The 25,307-nt window shown below is 35.1% G+C and overlaps 1 protein-coding gene across 2 annotated transcripts in view; it reads left to right on the top strand.

The window, feature by feature from the left end:
* LOC106054903 (transmembrane cell adhesion receptor mua-3-like) overlaps positions 1–25,307 on the top strand; it is a 115,367-nt gene that overhangs the window by 55,296 nt on the left and 34,764 nt on the right. For both annotated transcript variants that reach the window (XM_056045737.1, XM_056045738.1), the window contains exons 8-10: positions 44–132; positions 2,296–2,881; positions 6,791–6,919. In XM_056045737.1, coding sequence (XP_055901712.1) covers positions 44–132; positions 2,296–2,881; positions 6,791–6,919 — 804 coding nt within the window. The remainder of the gene's footprint in view (positions 1–43; positions 133–2,295; positions 2,882–6,790; positions 6,920–25,307) is intronic.

Here is a 25,307-nt window from a genome sequence, read left to right as displayed (position 1 = left end):
GTTATTGCATAATTCGGTTGTTTGTTTTTATGTTTGTTTGTAGTTGCTATTGGAGACCAGTGCTTATTGCCTGAGAACTGTAGAGAGGCTGTCAACAACAGTGATTGTTTGACTAATGATACTACCAATCAAGTAAGGTGATCCAGAAATAGTTTTGTCATATTGACGTAATTAGTTTAAAAGTTGATTAACTTAGTGGCTATATAGATAACCTAGTTGGTTCTTACCAAGACTTGAAGATGACATCGTTACATAGACTGCATGAAGTAAGTTTGTCACATAGATGCAAGACATGATAAGTTACGCACCAAAAATACAGTCAATGACGAAAGTGAATTTCCAATGGCGTTTTTAGTTTCTGATATATATAATTGAAAGACTGACGGACATATGTGAAATACAAAACAGCGACATTTCCACACTAGAGCAGAAAAAATAATTACATATGTATAATTATAAAAAGGCCTTGATAGCAATAAAGAACAGTAACCCCATGGTTTTTACTACATTAGTATCAATTTATTTAGTTACCTCCCATATGATCCAAACAAACGTTACTCGAACGATGGAGGGGAGAGGAAAGCGCGATGTCTTAAGAAAAGAGGGGTGGCGTGACCTTATGACAAGCAGGGTCAGTTTAGTTTCAAAGGAAAACATGAAAAACATTTTTTTTAAAATACTTAAAAAAAAACAAACAACAAAGCTTAAATGAAACGTAGTTGTATTGGTTGTAGCTGTTAGCCATGAAACAGCCATGTAATGACATGTATAGTAGATTAAAGTTAGACTAACAATAATAAATCTGTATGATCAGAAATACTTTTACCAATTGTTTTACCAATAATGTAGATTCCTAGCTTGTCAGACGCCTTATTAGTAAGCTACCGGTATTTTTTTTTATTCAGATGTGCATCTATAATCTATTATATCAATACTATTCTTTTATCCATGTGTTTGAATTATAGAGCATCCTGGTGGTTATGGTAAAAGGAAGGGGGAAGTAACTTTATTTATTCCCTTGGCTCATAGTTTGAACGTCTCAGGCCAAACTTCGACTCACGGTGGGAGGGTGGGAGAGGAAACCGTGTCTCATTTTCTTTTCGACTGCCCCAGATAAGGGTTTCTGCCCAGGGCTTTTATAAGAGAGGATTTGAACCTCTCAAGCCCTCACGCTAATGGGATTTGATGATGATGATGATTATATTTATACTAATTCTTTGTCCGTGGATTTTAATTATAGAGCCTCCTAATGATTAAGGTAAAAAAATGTGTTCATGCTTTGTTTATTCCCTTATCCTTGTAAATGTATCCAATTGAGACATTACTGTCAGAGATGGAGTGACTTCTCCATTGCTAGGGGAAAGCCTGGGCTGTGAATTTGCGATTGCTGGGCTGCCCACACGTCTACACTCGCCTCTCTTCCATACCGATCAGGTCCAAAGGGATGGAAAGCCATTGCAATTTGGGTTCAGGTGGCTGCAGGAGTTTGTCAGAGAGGAGTAGTCTTACCACTGCCCCCCCCCCCATCTACGGGGCTCCAAAACCAGATTTTCTGTTAGGGTTTACTCCCTTAGCCTTGGACCTTACAGGGACACACACAATGCAATGCGGCTATTAACCTACAGCTAGGGGTTTTATTTGTGGGCAGCAAGGCATGTCCGCATGCCGACGGGCCATGACTGCCTCAAATCTTGGGGATCAAACCTCCTCCGAGACCCTTGCAGACTAGCCTGAGGCTTTACAGCCTCAGTTTCCATTTGCTACCCCGAGGAGGTTCTGCATACAGTGCATAGGACTTGCTGTGGAGAGGCTATGTACTGGCAAGAGAGACTTACAAAATTGATCCCCTTTCACAGATGCTAGCCAGCGGTGGCAACAAGTTAAGCTACACACTAGACGCTTCACACAGCCTTTGGACAGAATTAAATTGAATTTAGAATTGAAATAATGCTTCTAAATTTTTGAGAAATAAACGTAACAGACAAACGGATAGACAGTCCAATAGAAACTTCATTTTTTTCCCTTATTAGGCCACTAACAATCTATTTAAAACATAATATAACAATGCAAACTTTGTCAATAAGATGTTGTCTCTATTTTATATAATTGTTTGTCTCAGAACAAATGTCTAATGTTTCACACCTTCACATATTCATTAGTCTGTTAAACTGATGGGGCACTACATGTGACCTGTTGACTGTCGACGTTTTAAAAAAAAACGTGGAGGTTTTAAAAAGCATTTCAATAAATATAAATGATTCGTGAGGAATTTCTTTTATAATCTTTTCTTTGCAGAAATCATGTACCTGCCTGTCAGGTTACCATGGAATCAAGGGTTCCCGCGAATGCAAGAGGCGCCAGATCGGCGATACCACTTGCAGACTTGACGCAGACTGCAGCGACTCAGTGAACAACAGCGTGTGCAAAAACAACACCTGCGTCTGTCTCGCCGGCCATCGTCCAGACCACACCCTGTTTGAATGTCTCAAAATGAAACTCGGCTCCTTTTGCAACCGCGCCATCGACTGCTCCGCCGCCGTGGGCAACAGCACATGTAATGGAAACTTTTGCGCTTGTATGCCAGGATTCAGGCAGGTGGGCGAAGAGATCTGTCTCCAGAGAAGAATAGAAGCCGACTGCAGAAATACCGAAGATTGCAGTGCTGCCGTGGACAACAGCGACTGCGTTCGAGGAGAATGTAGATGTTTACCAGGCTATTACGATGACGGCGACAACACGTTGTGCACTAGGAGACAGATTCATTCTTTTTGTCTAAGTTCGATTGACTGTAGAGAGGCTGTTGTCAATAGCGACTGCATAAATGAAACATGCGCGTGCAACATTGGCTACTATAGCTTAGACAATAGAACTTGTCTAGCAAGTAAGAATTTCTAATTTACCTTTTGGACTTTTGTGCATATCTATCTATCTATCTATCTATCTATCTATCTATCTATCTATCTATCTATCTATCTATCTATCTATCTATCTATCTATCTATCTCTCTCTCTCTATCTATCTATCTATCTATCTATCTATCTATCTATCTATCTATCTATCTATCTCTCTATCTCTCTGTCTATCTATCTATCTATCTATCTATCTATCTATCTATCTATCTGTCAGGTTGTCGATCTGTCTGCCTGAAATTTTTCTGTCTATCTACCTAGCAAACTGTCTTTGTAACCTTGTTTAATAATACGGTCTTTAATCGTGGATCGATGATGAATACTTTTGTCATCCAGGGGGCTGAGTGCTTTGCACTGGGGTTTTGTGCCTCCTCATGTGGCTGGTTAGACCTATGTGAGCCCGGATTGTTCGGCTTCACACTGGTCAGGTAATTCCAGCTGGAGCTAGTGTCATTGGCCTTGCTTTTTTTTTTTGTTTCTGGCGCTTTTCTTTTGCCAGTGCTGTTCTCTTGTCCTCAGCAATTTGTGTGCCAGTTGTCACAGAGGGACGCCATGATGCTCTATCATGTGCTTCCGACTCGCAGGTGTCAGGGTCAATGCTGAAGGCTTTTAGAGAAGCTTTGAGGGTGTCCCTGAAGCGTTTTCTTTGTCCAGCTTGTGAACGCTTTCCTTCCTTTAATTGGCCATACAGGAGTCGTCTCGGGATGCAAGAGTCTTCCACTCTGCAGATGTAGTCTGCCTGTCGCAGCTGGGACTTCATCAGGATTACGTGGATGATTACAGGCCCGCTCTTTCTTACTGATATTAATCATAAACTACGAATGCTGTGATTTCTGTACAAAATAATTAGTTAAAATATAAATAATTAGTATATATTATTAAGAAAAGTAAATAATTTCGTACACAATTGGTGTGGTTGTTCTATACAAATTGATTGCCCCTACCCCCTCCTTCCAATAATATTATTGTATATATTTTTCTATAAAAATGCGATCGCCCATACCGCCCGTCACCCAAATAATATAATTGTTTTTTTTTTATTCAAATTTGATCGCCGCTAGCGCCCCCCCCCTTTACCGGCCATAATATAATTATGTGTTTTTCTATAAAATGTGATCGCCCCTACCGCCCCCCCCCCAGATCCGCCAGTGTGTCTGTCTCTCTACCTGCTATCAAGCTACTTATCATGTATATAATACTAGCTATGTTTTTACCCGGCTTTGCTTTGGGTGTTTTTTTCGTTCTGTTTTTATTGTTATATAATAAAAGGCATCTATGCTGTTTTAATAGTTAAAGTCTATGTCAAGATGCTTCATTAACCTAAATCTAGTAAATAAATTCTTTTGTTAAGGATAACTTTATATATCCTAAGATCACTGCTATTATCTAAAGAACGTTCATACCAATTAACATTATGATTAGTCAAACGGTTTTACTTTCCTTAAAGGACATACATACATGCATATATACATACATACATACATACATACATACATACATACATACATACTTACATACATACATACTTACATACATACATACATACATACATACATACATACATACATACATACATACATACACACTTACATACATACATACATACATACATACATACATACATATTTTTAAATACATACATACATACATACATACATACATTCATACATACATACATTCATACATACATACATACATTCATACATACATTCATACATACATACATACATACATACATTCATACATACATACATACATACATACATTCATACATACATACATTCATACATACATTCATACATACATACATACATACATACATTCATACATACATACATACATACATACATTCATTCATACATACATACATACATACATACATTCATACATACATACATACATACATATATACATTCATACATACATACATTCATACATATATACATTCATACATACATACATACATACATTCATACATTCATACATACATACATACATACATACATACATACATACATACATACATACATACATTCATACATACATACATACATACATACATATATACATTCATACATACATACATTCATACATATATACATTCATACATACATACATACATACATACATACATACATACATACATACATACATATTTACATACATACATACATACATACATACATACATACATTCAAACATACATACATTCATACATACATAAATACATACATACATACATACATACATACATACATACATTCATACATACATACATACATTCATACATACATACATTCATACATACATACATACATTCATACATACATACATACATACATACATACATACATACATACATACATACATACATACATTCATACATACATACATTCATACATACATACATACATTCATACATACATACATACATACATACATACATACATACATACATACATACATACATACATGCATACATACATTCATACATACATACATACATACATACATACATTCATACATATATACATTCATACATACATACATACATACATATTTACATACATTCATACATACATACATACATACATACATTCTTAGATACATACATACATACATTCATACATACATACATTCTTACATACATACATTCATACATACATACATTCATACATTCATACATTCATACATGCATATATACATTTTTAAATACATACATACATACATACATACATACATACATACATTCTTACATACATACATTCATACATATATACATTCATACATACATACATACATTCATACATTCATACATTCATACATACATACATTCATACATTCATACATACATACATACATACATACATACATACATACATACATACATTCATACATACATACATACATACATACATTCATACATTCATACATTCATACATTCATACATACATACATACATACATACATTCATACATATATACATACATACATTCATACATACATACATACATACATACATACATACATACATACATACATACATTCATACATACATACATACATACATACATACATACATACATACATACATACATACATACATACATACATATATACATTCATACATACATACATTCATACATATATACATTCATACATACATACATACATACATACATACATACATATTTACATACATACATACATACATACATACATACATACATTCAAACATACATACATTCATACATACATACATACATACATACATACATACATACATACATTCATACATACATACATACATTCATACATACATACATTCATACATACATACATACATTCATACATACATACATACATACATACATACATACATACATACATACATACATACATACATACATACATACATACATGCATACATACATTCATACATACATACATACATACATACATACATTCATACATATATACATTCATACATACATACATACATACATACATATTTACATACATTCATACATACATACATACATACATACATTCTTAGATACATACATACATACATTCATTCATACATACATTCATACATACATACATACATACATACATACATACATACATACATACATACATACATACATACATACTTACATTCTACTTACGTTCTACTTTATATATTAGATAACCGATACCAACAAAGTATCGCAATGCTTAGGCTAATTCATAATCCTTTAATATTTTATATGCAGGTCACTAAAATTGTTTTTATTGCATGAAAATTCAATATTCTCTTGGTTGGTTTTAAATAGAAATTCTAATTATACAAGTTGATCTAAGCACATTAATAAAGTTTGAAATTTAAATCTCCACAGGGAAACTGTTCCATTCCTGCTTGTCCAATGAAGACTGTTGGACTGTCGGAAACAGCCAATGTGAATCCAACAAGTGCTCGTGTTCAACGGAATATGAAGCACTGAGCGACAATCAAACGTGTGTCAAAGGTGAGTTCAAACCCGTGTAGCCACAAGGCCCTAGGCTAGTGCAGAGGATAAATGATTCGCAAATACCTGGAGTTTAAGAGGGTTGCGTACCTTAAGGGAGCAATCGTCAAACCTGTATCAGTGTGTATGTGAATTTTCGACAGTGCTAGAGATTTTAAATTAGAAACTTGAAACTTTGAGAGAATAAAATGGAAAGAAACGGTGAATATTCATGAAAATATGATATAGAGCACTCTGCTAGTTCAAAGTGTTTAGTCAGTACCTAGTGATGTTTGTAGCAGACTGGTCTGTTCTCTGCTAGTTCTAAGTGTTTTAGTCAGTACCTAGTGATGTTTTTAGCAGACTGTTCTGTTCTATGAGTTTCTGAAGCCTAAAAAAATAGTCCTTGATGTCAATATAACCAGAATAAATTGTATAATAAAACACTCTCACCCCCTTCCTGTCATCACGAAGCCTGTACCATCATTACCATCAGATAAACATTCTAATCTTTCTCCTATCAGAGTAGAGGCTCGTTCTGTAATCACCACCCCCTACCCCAACCACACACATACACACACACATTTTTCCTTTTTCATTACATCATGAACAGGCAGCCTTCATCCAACTCCACCACTCACTCTTCCACCTGTATCCACCTGAATAAACTTCTCTTTGTTTGCAATATATAAATAGAAGAGGATATATGGATTATATGCAATCTGCACAAAACATTTCAACTCTATGAAGTCTGCAAAGGATTGAACTAGATGTAGGTCAGGGTTTCGAGTCTGAAGATTGAAAAGGAGTGAAGTATCTCATCATGCTACTCAGCCTTAGCTGTCATGTGCCTCATCCACTGCAGACATAACAGTTTGTAAGCCGGCGGTCGATAGTTGAGAATGTAACTAGAAACTATCAATGATTAGATTGTCAAATGTAGTGTTCACTACCCACCCTTCGTATGTTCGCTTCAGATAAGTTTCTTTGAGTACAACGAAAATGAAACTCTTTTGTGATACAAGGTAAAAACAGAAAGAAAAGAGCTCTTTGCAATGAGAACAAGGTTCTGGGCTAGAAAAACACAGTCGATGTTTGCAAAGCAAAAATATTTTTATTAGTTCAGGGTTAGTCTTAGGATTAAGTTTAAAGTTAGGGTCAGTGGTAATATGGTAATAATAGCTACTAATATTTATAGGTCTTGCTATTGTCCCTACGGTTACTATAGATATTAAGCGACACAAGAGTTCGCAGTTGACGGCACCGTTTTAAAATTGATATAAAGAAGAAAAATTGTTAGTTGAAACGATTTTTTAATATTTTTTTTTACAAAGTTTATATCACCTCACTCTGTCTGTCTGTCCTTCTGTCTGTCTGGTAAAACTTTTTTGACACCTTATTTCTCCGACACCCAATCTCGGAACAAGGTGAAATTTTTCACAATTATTTTCCTTTACCTGACAAAACAAGAATCAATTTTAACAAATTAACCAATTTGTAACTATTTGTAATTAATTATTTTGTATAGGAACTAGCTAACAATATGTCTCCACTAGCTTGCCTCGTGTAGAAACTCTAGGAACTAGCTAACATTATGTCTTTACTAGCTTGCCATATGTAGTTCCTAACACTTTATATGTAAGTATAGTTAGGCACTTGGCTAGCCATAGTCTGATATTAGCTTGCCTTAGTCGGACACGTTCATTTTTTTGTTCTTGTGTCCTTATGTTTAGCTTTAGTTGAAGTTTCCTCTCTTGTTTGTTTTACCGCTTAGTTATTGTGTTTGTTTTGATTCAGTTAGTGATCTGTTGAACTGGAGATGAACTTGGGCTCTTGCAGTCTTACCACTTCACACACACACACTCTTACCCAAACCATCATCTCCTCAGTCAGGTCTATGAGTAAGATACCAGTATGTGAAATCTACCTGAGCTGAGAACGATTTTTGTTTACACCAGTCTTGTTGGCAAGTTGTGCTTAAGTAACTTGCCTGATACTGAAGTAAATTGATTGGTGGCCTACTGAAGTGACTTGAAAGATACTGAAGCAAATTGATTGGTGGCCTATTGAAGTGACTTGAATGATACTGAAGCAAATTGATTGGTGGCCTACTGAAGTGACTTGAATGATACTGAAGCAAATTGATTGGTGGCCTACTGAAGTGACTTGAATGATACTGAAGCAAATTAATTGGTGGTCTACTGAAGTGACTTGAATGATACTGAGGCAAATTGATTGGTGGCCTACTGAAGTGACTTGAATGATACTGAAGCAAATTGATTGGTGGCCTATTGAAGTGACTTGAATGATACTGAAGCATATTGATTGGTGGCCTACTGACGTGACTTGAATGATACTGAAGCAAATTGATTGGTGGCCTATTGAAGTGACTTGAATGATACTGAAGCAAATTGATTGGTGGCCTATTGAAGTGACTTGAATGATACTGAAGCATATTGATCTGTGCCCTACTGAAGTGACCTGAATGATACTGAAGCAAATTGATTGGTGGCCTACTGAAGTGACTTGAATGATACTGAAGCAAATTGATTGGTGGTCTACTGAAGTGACTTGAATGATACTGAAGCAAATTGATTGGTGGTCTACTGAAGTGACTTGAATGATACTGAAGCATATTGATTTGTGGCCTACTGAAGTGACTTGAATGATACTGAAGCAAATTGATTGGTGGCCTACTGAAGTGACTTGAATGATACTGAAGCAAATTGATTGGTGGCCTACTGAAGTGACTTGAATGATACTGAAGCAAATTGATTGGTGGCCTACTGAAGTGACTTGAAGGATACTGAAACAAATTGATTGGTGGCCTACTGAAGTGACTTGAATGATACTGAGGCAAATTGATTGGTGGCTTCTGAAGTGACTTGAATGATACTGAAGCAAATTGATTGGTGGCCTACTGAAGTGACTTAAATGATACTGAAGCAAATTGATTGGTGGCCTACTGAAGTGACTTGAATGATACTGAAGCAAATTGATTGGTGGCCTATTGAAGTGACTTAAATGATACTGAATGAACTGGATGGCTGCCTGGTCGTGCGGTTTGCGCGCTGAACTGTCGTTCGGATTTATTGACGGTCGAGGGTTCAAACCCTGCCCGCTCCCATCCCCCGTCGTCCTGCGGGAGGTTTGGACTAGGAAGTAAACTATCTTCAACTCTGAAGGAACATCCGAAACATGTAAAACATTTTACAAACAAACATTTTGAAGCAAATTGATTGGTGGCCTACTGAAGTGACTTGAATGATACTGAAGCAAATAGATTGGTGGCCTACTGAAGTGACTTGAATGATACTGAAGCAAATTGATTGGTGGCCTACTGAAGTGACTTGAATGATACTGAAGCAAATAGATTGGTGGTCTACTGAAGTGACTTGAATGATACTGAAGCAAATTGATTGGTGGTCTACTGAAGTGACTTGAATGATACTGAAGCATATTGATTTGTGGCCTACTGAAGTGACTTGAATGATACTGAAGCAAATTGATTGGTGGCCTACTGAAGTGACTTGAATGATACTGAAGCAAATTGATTGGTGGCCTACTGAAGTGACTTGAATGATACTGAAGCAAATTGATTGGTGGCCTACTGAAGTGACTTGAAGGATACTGAAGTAACTTTGCCTGATGCCTGATATCTAATGAAATACTTTGACATAAAGATAAAGGCACATTCCTCGTTCCATATGCTAGGACATTTTTATACAAATGCTCTTTCTTTCCTAGTGCTATTAGAGCATGGAATGGGTTGCCTGAGCTAGCCAGGAAAACCAATGACTTAGCTGAATTTAGCTCATTGGTTAACATGCATGACTAGATGTAGGACGTAATCATCTTCTTTTTTGAAGTAACATTTGTATTTTATAAGATGAGTGACTTGCCTGATATTCAAGCACATAGTTTGGTACTGAGTAACTTGTCTGATACTGAAATACATTTCCTGACACTTTAGTAGCTTGTCTAATCCTAAAGTAACAGATTGGTACTGAATTGACTTGCCTGATACTGAAGCTAATTGCTTGGTACTGAAGAAGCTTGCCTGACACTGAAGTAGCTTGACTGATACTAAAGTAACTAATCGATACTGAAACAACTTGCCTGATACTGATGTAGCTTGCTTGGTATTGGTCTGGCACAGAGACCAGTTTTACATTTAGAAGGTTATAATCTTGAAACCACTAATCTAAGTGTGATATAAAGTTAACATGTGTTGGCACTTTTTACACAACCATTCACACTTTACTATTGTCATGCGCTGAGAACTTGCTTTGACTACATTCACACTTTACTATTGTCATGCGCAGAGAACTTGCTTTGACTACATTCACACTTTACTATTGTCATGCGCAGAGAACTTGCTTTGACTACTTACACAGACCGGGCTCTCCGAACTTTTGTTTTATTTCAGAAAGATTAACAAAAAACGACGTCGCTAAATTGTCAACATTGACTTTTATACGTACAGCTATGTCATCGTCATAATACTTCCGACTGAACTTTGGGAGTTGTTCTGGACACGCTTTCGAGATCAACGTGGAAACGTCCAAAGAGAGAAGGGGGGATTGGCCAACAGTGGACAAATATAGATTTCGGGTGTGCCATATGAAACTAGATTCATTGCGTTTTGCTAAAATGAAAGAAAACCTCATCAGTCTGCAACGATCCATTACTTCGTTCTAGTGTCCCTATTCCATTGGCATGCTACTTACGGTAGTAACTCTATAGAAAATTAAAATGGTATGGCTCCCAGGGTATGTTCGGTATTCGGCCTCACTGTCTAGTAGACTAGTTCATAGTGTCGTAGTATTAAAGGAAAAAAAAAAGCTGTAACAAGTAGGAACCAGTTCAGACAGAAACAGTGTCACCCAAAACTATGAAAAGGAGTTGGGTCTCATCTCTGATGAATCTCCTTTGATGAGATAAACAATTTCAGCGTATTTTGAACTCATTAGCAGTAAGCTTGCAAGCATCACATTTAGATTTAGGACTGATATATTATGTCCGTTCTAAAAATAGTTCTTGCCTTAACCTATTGGGTTTAAATATATTTTACTATTCATTCATACCATATTGTTTAATTCTAACTGTAATTTTGTGTGCTCTGTGGTTGACAAGGGCAGGTCACTTTCCGAGCTCCAATCAGCAGTTGTGAACACCTGTTTGCCTCATCGCTATCTTGAGCAACAATCTTGTATAGCCCCGACTGTGTACAACACTTTCAAATACTCTCTGATCCTTAAGAAAACAATAACAGAGGTTTTGTAAACAGACTACCTATTGCCTGGTTGCCATGAGCAACGTTGAAAAAAAATGTAAGGGGTAAGGAGGGAGTTGGGGGGGGGATGCTGTGAAGAACAAAAAGTAAACAATTGTTGCTCATCAATTCTTTTAACCAGATTCACACAGCTTTTTTTTTTATTGGGGGAATCTGATTCACGTTCTGTGGAAGAAAAGAAAATAGAATGAACCTGTACAGGGGGAGTTAACTCTGTGGAATCATGTCGAGATAACACCACTCAATTATCCTCCTTTTTTTTCCTACCTTCTATTCGTTTGGAATGTTGAGGGAATTAAAGTTTATTTCGTTTCTGGATAAATTATAGATTTGTATGTGTGTGTCCGCAGTTTTCTTGCTTTAAAAAATGGTACTATTGAAAGGGAAAGCTAGAACTAGTGACTTCAAATACACGTCGTTTATTAGTGTATTACTTGAGAGTGTGAGTTGTGCCGTAATTACACAGGAGTATACATTTATATATGTATTAGTCATTATGTATAAGTCTTATATGTTGTGCAATGCAGACCTCTCTATCTTTGTCGTATTTCTCTGTTTGCTGTCTGTCTGTCTGTCTGTCTCTCTCTCTTGTTTATTCTATTAAAATGTGAGTAAATAGAACATCTTTAAATGCCTATATCTTTTTTATACTTAAATATTCCAGTAAAAAGATATTGAATGCTACAAACAAATGTTACTACATAAAACCCGGGCACGATGCTGAATTCAACAAAGTTTTTTCACTAAAATGATCATTCTTTTAATTTAAAGGTTTAAATTGTTTTTCTAAAATCTAAAGTAGTGGTTCCCTTGGTTCCCTATCGAGACGAGTAAAAAACTGTCACCAAATACTCAGCATGGGCTAATCTAATTCAGAAATACAAACTGTCTATATGTTTTGTTAGTAATTTCATGTGGATCTAATATCTATTACATTTTATTTTTCTTCCTTTTAGTTTGAAATTTATTAATAAATAATTAATCAGATCTGTCAAGTGTCTTTCTCTATGTCTCTCTGTCCTTTGCCTTGGATAGAGTTTTATTCACTGACAGGTCTGTTTGATGTTGTATTTTCCTCGCTTTCTCTGTCTTCCTCCTCTTCTTCTTCCCGGTACTGTTCCCTGAAGGAAAGTCTTTGCGAGCCCTGAGGAGCTTGTGATGTGGACATAGAGTTGGACTTCACGTTTTTGACAGTGGTTAGTGGGTTATCTTGGGTTCCACTGGCTGTATTCATCCTATTTCTAATCTCTAATCAGTTGTGATGCGGTCTTGGTGACACCTAGGATATTTCTGTAGTATCTTAGCTCCATTGCTAGGATCCTCTTCTGGAGATCTGCAGTCAGCATCCAAAATTCGCATCATATAAAAAATGTGGCCGTGACCAGGGAGCGCTTCAGTCTGATTTTAATGCCGATTGCTATGTCTTTGTCTGTCCAGATTATTTTGAGTTTTGAAAGTGCTGCTGTAGACTGTACAATTCTGGCCAGTAGTTCAGGTTTGGTTCCTTCATCTGACTCGATAGCTCCAGAGAATTATTAATAACGCTAAGCTGCTATAAAATTTAACGAAAGTCGTGTCGAAGTCAATTAACAAACTAGAACGTAATCAATTATTTTAGGTGCTAGAAATTAATAAATTATATTTAAAAATTAGAATTGGTCCATTATTCAAATACCTCCATTCATGTCACAACTTCATGGAACCTGGACACCAATCTCAAAAACGGCTCTAGCAATGTTCCTAGAAATTTAACAGTTGATGTATATCAATAAGAATAGAATTACTAGCTCGTTTGCCACACGGGGAAAACTCTAGCTAGACGGTTAGAATTTTTCAAAGTAAAAAAAAAAAAAAATTTTAAATTTGGCTAGAGAACTAAGTCAAGATCTAGAGCCAACATCGGTTTTGAAAGGACTGTTGCATTTTTGAAAAGACTATCGCATTCATGAATTTCCGAATGTAAGGATTCATTGATTCAAGAGTTTCATCCAATTTTACTCATCGTCTTCTTAGTCTAGATCGAAAGGCCTATCAATGGAATAGTATAGAGTGTAGTATAGAGTGTAGTATAGAGTGTAGTATAAAGTGTAGTATAAAGTGTAGTATAAAGTGTAGTATACTAGTACATCTATACATTCTCTTAACTAGGATTCTTACTCGGGAAAGGGGTAAAACTGTCACATTAATTTGTTAATCTATCATTCATTACTTATTAAGAGCAATACAATGGCTCTATAAGTTGTATAAAGGAGGTATTGTCTTTTAAACATTGAATTTTTTAATGTTCATTTTTTTTTGTTTGTGTGTGTGTGTGTGTGTTAGAAGCTAGAAGTTAATAAATTAGGTTAGAATCTAGAAATGTATTAATTATTTTAGAACTTAGAAATCATTGATCCATTATTTTACACAAGAAGGACATTAGTTGATTATTTTAGGTTCAAATTTAATTATTTAAAAAACAATCAGTGACTTGGAAAGACTAGACTTAATTATTGTAGAAGCTAGAAATTAATTGACCAACAAGCCAGAAAGTATAAAACCTTTATTCAATTTGTAACTTCGTGGAAACTTCCAAAAACCTGGCTAGGTGGACATTTATCTCAAAAAACGACACTGGGAAAACTCTAGTCAGGCCGTTAAAAAAAAAGAAATTTAAATTTGGTTAGAGAACAAACAAATATTGATCTTGAACTTGGACGTCTTCTGCTATTTCCGCATTCATTTAAGAGTTCAATAAATTAATGTTCATGGAAATGTAGCGTATAGTCTTCTAAGCCTAGATTGGAGACCTATCATTGGACTATTATAAAGTGTGGTAGATTTATGCATTCACTTAACCAAGATTTTATTCTCTGGGGGGGGGGGGGGGGGAGGGAAATGGGGCGGGGTAAAAAATGTTCATTGTTTTTAAGCTAAATTTCATTCGTTAAGAGAAAAACAATCGCTCTTTAAGCTGTATAATGAAGTTTTTTGTCTGTTTTTTTTTCTTGTTTTCTGTCTTTTTTTTCTTGTAATTATTTTGTTTCTTTCATCTGTTCATAATTCTTTTTTTCTGGGTTGGAGGGAGGGGTTTGACGTGTGGCTCGATTTATTGTAGTTATATTTTAAAAAGGTCAATGAAGTTTTGTGTCAAATAATTTCATTCTAAAACATTTCTTCGCCGAATGAATTGCTGGAGTACGGTTTCAAGAAGTATAGGGAATAAACGATCAAGACATTTCTTTTTTTCTTTTCTATTAAGTTACAACTTGTTTTCATTTAAAAAATAAACGAATATAATAATCAGTATTTCTGAGTCATAAAATTTACCAAAAGTAATACAAAATTTTAAAAACTCTTAATATAGAGCATTTATTAATATCTCAGTTTTTTTGGTAATATTTTTCTAGACTGCATACAAGTTTATGGTAGTGTTTTGTTTTGAAAGACAATCTGAAAGATAAGATTGCAGGGTGAAGGTTTCCTTGGCCTAAACATTTCTCTTACAGTCGTAACAATTACACGTCTCTTCATAGTCCTTTTGTTTCACATGTAAACTCATCTTGAAACAAAATTCAGAAGGAATCTTGAAAAGACGCAAAACAGAGCCATGAGAGGTGTATAGCAAACGAATATTGAAATTTAACTAGAATAACACAATTATTAAAATCCCTTTATTTAGAGACATTTCAGGACAGAAGACTAAAATATAAGTTACCAATAAAATACAAAAAAACACTGAATTATAAATTACAAATACAAACAGAATAAAACACGACCAAATAGAATGCTCAACGACACTAAGATAAAGGCACTTTCTTATTCTATATGCTAGGACAAAGTCGACTAAGTGCTCCTTTCAAAATACCATTAGAGCATGGAACGGGTTGCTGGAATCAGGCAGGAAAACCAATAACATAGAAAATCTCTAATTAACATGTACTACTTGATTAACACATAGACATTATCTTCTACTTGATGGGACGTCTGTAACTTATAAGATAAAAAGATAAGATAATCTTATTCTACAGTTTTTGAATGTGGATAATTTCTGACTACGCCCCTAAATGAGAGGTCCAGATGAGCTGACATACCTGGAGGTACTAGTCTGGCAGAGTTCAGGAGCTACTTGAGCTGCTGTGTTTAGGGTTGGATTCTATCACTCGACCAGACATTGGCTGAGAGAGATATTGCACAACTCGATTCATATCAACATTTGGATCATCTTCTTGCATTGGTTTCCTCGTCTTTTAGCCGTTATAAGAGTTAAACTGTGCTAAACTGTGCTAAACTGTGTTAAACTGTGCTAGTGAAAGAAATAGTGAGACATTTCATTTTTTCAGCATTAACAGTATAGAACTATGTGATTTTTCTTGAGGATGTGACTTTATACTTTGTCATTGGTGATTTAGGATTCTTGTCATTGGTGATTTATGATTCTTTTTCATTGGTACTATATTCTTTGTCATTGGTGATTTATGATTTTTTCGTCATTGGTAAATTGATCGTTCTCTTGTTGATTTGCTTCTTTGAAACTAGAAATTAAAGAACTGATATTTGCGTAATTCCTTTTATTTGCCTAAAAATTTAAACATTTAATGAGTTTACGAATAAGTATAAAATATGTTTGCTGAGAATAGCTTTAGCATAAAAGTTACTGAATGTAATCAATTGAATTTCTGATTTAGTCAGTTTAATAATGAACTAAAAATAGCACCGGTTTCTCTGAGAAAAAAATGAAGCTTTAAAATAACATTGAAAAATTAAACAACTGATTATTATTGTGTAAGTTTGTAGATTTGTAACCAACACTATTTTTTATGTTATAGTACAATGTTTACAGATTATCTTATATATAAAGTACAATGTAAAGAGTGTGTATGTTTGTCCCGCATAACAATCAAAACTTTGACCAATCTTGACGAAACTTGGCATAAATGTGCCTTGGCTCATAACGGAGACCGTAGTGTATCTTTGATGTCCCTTCCACAACCGTAAAGGTCTAAAAATAAAAAGATAAAAAACTAAATTTATCTCTGTTAAAGAACGAAACTTTTTAACAAAACTGTTAGACCCATTTTCACACTCTACTTTCATTTGTCGTGGCAAAATATAAAAAACAAATATTTTAAAATGTTAAGGAACACTCGCCATGTTTAAATAGTTCTAAATCTAATCCATTAGTTCAATAATAGCCTAACTAAGGCCCGCAGCCTGAGTGTCATATCCAGCTAGTGCTCTATAAAGAAAACAATATCTTGACACATTGCTCATGTACAGTATGGTAAAATATGTGTTTTCTTTGGTAGCTGCTAAGCAAGGACTGATTGTCACTAGGTCACTAACTTGTCACTAGGTCACTATCTTGTCACTAGGTCACTAGCTTGTCACTAGGTCACTAGCTTGTCACTAGGTCACTAGCTTGTCACTAGGTCACTAGCTTGTCACTAGGTCACTAGCTTGTCACTAGGTCGTGTCAAATTTACTTACAAGCTTTTAGTTACATAGACTTTCAGGATAAAATATAGAATACAATAATGCTTGACAAATTAACAAAGGAATTATTGTTTTGTTTACAAAGCTTATATCAACTTCTTCTGTCGGTTTGTCTGTCTGTCTGGTAAAGGTCTGCACACGTTATTTCTCCCACAACCATTCTCGGATCAAGTTAAATTTTTGCACCATTATACATTGGCGTAGACAAAACACAAATCAATAAAAGAATAACCAATTAGTAAATTAATTACTGTAATTAATTCTTTTGTTTGATAGTAACAAAGAAAATTAATCCATCATTATTCACATATATCGCTAAATATTTAGAGTTTCGTCCACTTAGATAATTGTGCACGTTATTTCTCCCACACCCATTCTCGGATCAAGTTGAAATTATTTATTGTACCTAACAAGAAATGAATTAATTTTAAAAAAAACAACTAAATTGGTCAATTAATTATTTGTAAATATTTTTTTTAATATCAAAAGGGAAATAACTTCTACATTACAGAAAGATATTGCTGTAAGTGCGAAATTAATCCTTTTAGATAAGCTTTGTGTTTTGTTTTGTTTTTTTACAAAGGATTTTATTATATTCTGCTTGTTTAATTTCGGGCGTGTTATTTTACCTCTAGCTGTAATCTGTTCAATAATGTCCTTTAATTAGTAACACATTTGAACTAATAGTAGGTATGTGGATCGTTGCATACATGTACATTATACCATCGATTATCTTGTTTGTTAGTCGGTCATTATGAGGCAAATATGAAACAAAATTATAATATTCGCAACTTCGTTGATGTAGATTATTATTATAAAATGTTTAAAAGAAATACAACAATAAGAATTATTCAATCAATTAATATTTTAATGCATATTGACAGTATATCATTATCAATATTATTTTCTCATATTATCCTAACTAAATATATTTACTCTTGAAGTGAGTTTTTAGTTTCTACTCAGTTTAGTTTTTAGTTTCTACTCAGTTTAGTTTTTAGTTTCTACTCAGTTTAGTTTTTAGTTTCTACTCAGTTTAGTTTTTAGTTTCTACACAGTTTAGTTTTTAGTTTCTACTCAGTTTAGTTTTTAGTTTCTACTCAGTTTAGTTTTTAGTTTCTACTCAGTTTAGTTTTTAGTTTCTACTCAGTTTAGTTTTTAGTTTCTACTCAGTTTAGTTTTTAGTTTCTACTCAGTTTAGTTTTTAGTTTCTACACAGTTTAGTTTTTAGTTTCTACACAGTCTAGTTTTTAGTTTCTACTCAGTTTAGTTTTTAGTTTCTACTCAGTTTAGTTTTTAGTTTCTACTCAGTTTAGTTTTTAGTTTCTACTCAGTTTAGTTTTTAGTTTCTACACAGTCTAGTTTTTAGTTTCTACTCAGTTTAGTTTTTAGTTTCTACACAGTCTAGTTTTTAGTTTCTACTCAGTTTAGTCTTTAGTTTCTACTCAGTCTAGTTTTTAGTTTCTACTCAGTTTAGTCTTTAGTTTCTACTCAGTTTAGTTTTTAGTTTTTACACAGTTTAGTTTTTAGTTTTTACACAGTTTAGTTTTTAGTTTCTACTCAGTTTAGTTTTTAGTTTCTACTCAGTTTAGTTTTTAGTTTCTACTCAGTTTAGTTTTTAGTTTTTACACAGTTTAGTTTTTAGTTTCTACTCAGTTTAGTTTTTAGTTTCTACTCAGTTTAGTTTTTAGTTTCTACTCAGTTTAGTTTTTAGTTTCTACTCAGTTTAGTTTTTAGTTTCTACTCAGTTTAGTTTTTAGTTTCTACTCAGTTTAGTTTTTAGTTTCTACACAGTTTAGTTTTTAGTTTCTACTCAGTTTAGTTTTTAGTTTCTACTCAGTTTAGTTTTTAATTTCTACTCAGTTTTGTCTTTAGTTTCTACACAGTCTAGTTTTTAGTTTCTACTCAGTTTAGTTTTTAGTTTCTACTCAGTTTAGTTTTTAGTTTCTACTCAGTTTAGTTTTTAGTTTCTACTCAGTTTAGTTTTTAGTTTCTACTCAGTTTAGTTTTTAGTTTCTACTCAGTTTAGATTTTAGTTTCTATTCAGTTTTGTCTTTAGTTTCTACTCAGTTTAGTTTTTAGTTTCTACTCAGTTTAGTTTTTAGTTTCTACTCAGTTTCTTTACGCACCTTAAGATGACTAAAAGACGCACGTTGCCCTAATGGTACCTATAGCTTGGGAGAATATAATAATAGCATATCGCTTGAAATCTCATAAAAGGCACCTATAACTTGAAATGACTAAAAAAAGGCTTAAAGGGCGCTCATCAGTTGGGATGCTGTAATAGGCGCCAATATCGTGAGAGGATGTAAAGGGCGCGTCTAGTTTTTGAGTTGACGTAAAGCGCGTCTATAGCTTTCGATTACCTATATGATTCATCTTAACAGGGCGTGATATGACGCATCTTAACATTTACGTAAAGAGCGCCTATCTATATATATAATTCTCTTCATGGCTCAAGAGTTTGGACAAGAAGAAGAAGTAAAGAAAAGATCACTCTTTTATTTCTGCAAGTCGGACGGATAGAGTTACCCTACGAAAAAAAAACGGAGGGGGTGGGGGAAGAACAAATAGTATTCACCCGTCACAAAATAACAGGGTCGGACTCAACCGTTGTGGGGCCCTATGCAAAACGGGTTTCGCGGGGTCAAGTTAGGGTAAGGATACGCATAATAAGTGAAATTTAAGAATTTGTATTAGAAAAAAATTTCGTCTTTGCAGTTTATTCATTCTTTATTAGGTACATAACTACTTTACGAGCCTTGTGTGTTTTGAATTCATACAGTATATACTAAAAGTTTTATTACATACATAGATCACGCTCAATAGCAAGAATTACCAAATATTTCAATCTATCTACGAAAATTGTTGACCTCAAGTAATTCTTCATTAGTTTGAGGCACGAGAAGCTTCTTTTACCAGATTACACAATTACGAGTAATGCCTAATGCCGTTTTTATTTATCGCGCGTAGGATTGGAGTTTTCCATATTGAATGAAACCCCAAAATGAAAATTTTTGTTTATATATTTCATGAGATTTGTATGAGTTTTCAAAAGATTTTTAATAATTTCAGGAGATTTCCATGACTTTTTCATATATATTGCAATTTCAAGAGATTTCAAAAGCTCCTGGTAAATCAGGAAGCTGCGGGAATTATGTTATAAGTTATAAAATGGTTTATTTTAATAATTTACACCTAGAATTAGCGCGGGTTCTTTGAAAGTGCGTGGCACACTGCGGTCACATAGGGGCTTAAGGCCGGCCCTGCAAAATAACGGCGTATGCTACGCCGTGGGTTGACTAGTAGCTTTAAATACGTAAAGTTTACCTATAGCCCCAGATGAATTAAAGATTGTCTACAGCCCTAGATGACGTAAAGGTTGTCTACAGCCCTAGATGACGTAAAGATTGTCTACAGCCCTAGATGACGTAAAGGTTGTCTACAGCCCTAGATGACGTAAAGATTGTCTATAGCCCTAGATGACGTAAAGGTTGTCTACAGCCCTAGATGACGTAAAGGTTGTCTACAGCCCTAGATGACGTGAAGGTTGTCTACAGCCCTAGATGACGTGAAGGTTGTCTACAGCCCTAGATGACGTAAAGGTTGTCTACAGCCCTAGATAACGTAAAGATTGTCTATAGCCCTAGATAACGTAAAGATTGTCTACAGCCCTAGATAACGTAAAGGTTGTCTACAGCCCTAGATGACGTAAAGGTTGTCTACAGCCCTAGATGACGTAAAGATTGTCTACATCCCTAGATGACGTAAAGATTGTCTACAGCCCTAGATGACGTAAAGATTGTCTACAGCCCTAGATGACGTAAAGATTGTCTACAGCCCTAGATGACGTAAATATTGTCTACAGCCCTAGATGACGTAAAGAGAATCATAGTTTGGAAAACGTAAACGGCTTAAATAGCTTTCGATTCACCTTCCCCCCCCCCGCAGACTGAGGCGCTTTTTTATTTGTAGCAGCTGCCCTATTCGAAGCCTCAAACCCTATTTCCATTGATATTAACTGCCTTCTGCTGTACTCTCGAACCCAATCGCTCTGTTTCCGTTTCACCCTTCAGCGTTAGACCAAATTATACCCGCCATTTATTCGAAGTGAACCAGAACAACAGACGCGAAGATCTTAATACATTTTCATTAGGCGTAGCCGCATATCTAGATAAAGTAGAAGGAGAACGGAACGAAAGGGTTAACATACTTAACAAACGAAACAAATCTACTTTTTTATATTGCCAGTTTGAATAGAGCTTAGAGCTTACCCTATTGGTCAGATGCCAGTCTTGCCTGTGAGCTGAGCAAGGGAAAATACTTAGTTGAATGGATTATCATTCTAAAAAGATTTCTTTGTATGCGTTTTTCTTAGACATTAACTCTTTAAAGACATTGCCATTGTAGGTAGGACTAGACTGTTTTATAGATTGAGGAGAACGGAATGCAGCCAAGAGAAAGAGAATGCAACGAAAGAGAATGTCAAGTAAAAATAACAGGAAACATATTGGTGGGTGAGTGACGTACAGGAAGAAGTGTACGTTTGAAAATAATGTAATAAAGTGTATAATTGAAAATTATGTAAGAAAAAAGTGTATGTTTGAAAATAATGTAAAAAAAGTGTATGTTTGAAAATAATGTAAAAAAAGTGTATGTTTGAAAATAATGTAAAAACAAAATTGTTGGAAAATTACGAAAAGAAACAAAATATAACATAAAAAAAGACTGTTTAAACGAAGCAAGAAGTTCTGATGCTGACATTACAACCACATAATTTGAATACATTTTATTGTGTGATTGAAAAGAATGAGACATATCTATGTTGTGTATGTGTGTTTGTGTTCTAACATTTTTTTCTGTAAAGAATAAAAAAATTTTTGGTCCATTAGATTTGAGAATTAAGTTTGTTATGCGATTATAATTATGTTGCTAACTTTATAATGTGTGTGTGTGTGTGTCTGTTTTAATAGTGTCAAAAAATTTAATGGATGCTGTCTCCCCCCCCCCCAAAAAAAAAAAGACAACTGAGGAATGGCTAATGTGATGTCTAATGTGATGTCTAATGTGATGTCTAATGTGCATTTCTTACATCTTCCCTCTAAGTTATGGGGAGAGGGAAGGTCGGCAGGATGTCATTGTCATAGTTTGTAGGTTTGACCTAGTAGAAATGTTCATTATATCCTGGACCAAACCTCCCATAGGACAGGGGTGTGGCAGCTGGAAGGGTTTCAAACCAGGACCATCAACAAAAGTACCAGGCAACCATCATTTACTTCGCAATGGGCTTTCATGAAATAGTCAAAACCTTTTTTTTTTTGGGGGGGGGGGGGGGGGAAGGGGAAGAATGTATCCAAAATGTACTAAATAATAGCATTGTGAAAAATATTTACTATAAAAGTTTTGTGATTTATAAATTTTCGTCAGAACATCCCAGGCCAAAACGGCCAGAGCTAAAGTAGTTGCGACATAATGTCGTGTACCCCTGTTGGAAGAATAATGTTTTAAAAAACACATTAAAAAGGTTAATATAGATATAATCTAGAAAAATAAAGTTGTCATGATTTATATTTCCTCTACTTTTAGCCGAACTTTGGAAACACTTCATGTTGACCAATAAGTTTTATACCAAATAAACTGTTTCTAAAATGCTAAATTAGAACCTCAGTTGCCTCCTTTAAATTAGGATCTCTCAGTTTGCAATTTAATTGGAACATATCTGTGCACATGTTCATTGGAGTTCATAAAGCATCGATAAAATTTTTTTATGTCATCTCAATCTTTCAGTTCGGCATTTCGCTTCAGTGAGTAGCTGGTATATCGTATTTGTTTCACTATCTTTGTAATATTCAACTTTTTATGTGTTTAAATTGTTAAACATCCATTGCTTTGACTTATGATGTATGTGTTCGTAGCAGTGAACGATCTTATTGGCCATGGGCGAGGCTAATACAAAACTTTTGTTTCATTGATCAATGTTTTTAATTTCCTTTCATTAGTTTCGAAAGTTGGCATGTGACTTTTTAGAAATTCAATTTTATGGACTTCAGATACTTTTCAAATGAAATTCTGATGATGGAATGAAACATAGGATTTAAGACCCTCGTATACGTTTAACACGATGTCTCGTTCCTTTCTCTAAGGATAGAACATGGCGTATGTAGCGCCATATCATCTTTTATTGCTCTATTTTCTGTCGCTCTCTGCGCTTTGTGCTGGAGATGTGTCTGCGATGACCACAGCACCAACATGTCCACACGATAATGATGGATCCGAGTTTCGGCAAACGAAACCAACAATCCCTGCACCACTGACAATTAGAGTGCTTAAAGGTAAGAACAGCTACAGCATAATAATAAGTCTTAATTTCTCTTTAGTTCATTTCTCTACCCCTTTTATCTCTTTCTTTCTATCTGGTTTTATTTAGAAAAAAAAAAGTTTTCCGCCCAGTGGTAGTAACATGAAATGTTTTGAAAAATATGTGCTTGTAACAAAAGTTTCTAAAAGCCTAAATACATGCAAAGCAGACAGGGGAACTGCGAGTACAATTCTATCGCTTTTGGACCAGCTCTACTGGCGTTTCGATAAACATCTCGATGCACCGAAGTCGTATACACGAGTGCACTTCGTAGATTTCTAAGGATCAACTGACCGAGCAATTTCAGTGTCAAGCAAGGGTTCTCAATTTCCTTATCCAACATCCCCTGTTTGTTTTACTTAATCATCAATCCTTAGTACTTTGGACGTGGGCTTACAAGGTTGTGTACATTGTCCAGTACTGTACACCCTTTACACCAATGGCATAAGAAGCTTCCGTGACTCAGTTATATTTGTTAAATTCGCTAAGGATACTGCCATGATCGGTCTTATTTCAGGAAAAAAAAATCAGTATCGAAGTTACAAACTGGTGCGTTGACTCATTATAGACTTTAGTTTGAATCAGTCTTGTAATTAAACTTGTAATAGATCTAGGCTAAAATAATACATTTATGCATTTAGAAATATTTTACCAATTGTTTTTGTTTAGCGCATTTTTATCAATTGCCCACATTCCACACCAAGGCACTGTCTATCTATCATTCCACACCAAGGCACTGTCATCTATCATTCCACACCATGGCACTGTCATTTATCATTCCACACCAAGGCACTGTCATCTATCATTCCACACCAAGGCACTGTCATCTATCATTCCACACCAAGGCACTGTCTATCTATCATTCCACACCAAGGCACTGTCATCTATCATTCCACACCAAGGCACTGTCATCTATCATTCCACACCAAGGCACTGTCATCTATCATTCCACACCAAGGTACTGTCATCTATCATTCCACACCAAGGCACTGTCATCTATCATTCCACACCAAGGCACTGTCATCTAACATTCCACACCAAGGCACTGTCATCTATCATTCCACACCAAGGCACTGTCATCTATCATTCCACACCAAGGTACTGTCATCTATCATTCCACACCAAGGCACTGTCATCTAACATTCCACACCAAGGCACTGTCATCTATCATTCCACACCAAGGCACTGTCATCTATCATTCCACACCAAGGCACTGTCATCTATCATTCCACACCAAGGCACTGTCTGTCTATCATTCCACACCAAGGCACTGTCATCTA

The sequence above is a fragment of the Biomphalaria glabrata genome, chromosome 11, assembly GCF_947242115.1.
Source record: "Biomphalaria glabrata chromosome 11, xgBioGlab47.1, whole genome shotgun sequence".
Lineage (NCBI taxonomy): Eukaryota > Metazoa > Mollusca > Gastropoda > Planorbidae > Biomphalaria > Biomphalaria glabrata.
The sequence above is the reverse complement of the archived record's forward strand: the minus strand, read 5'-3'. Positions and strand labels throughout refer to the sequence as shown.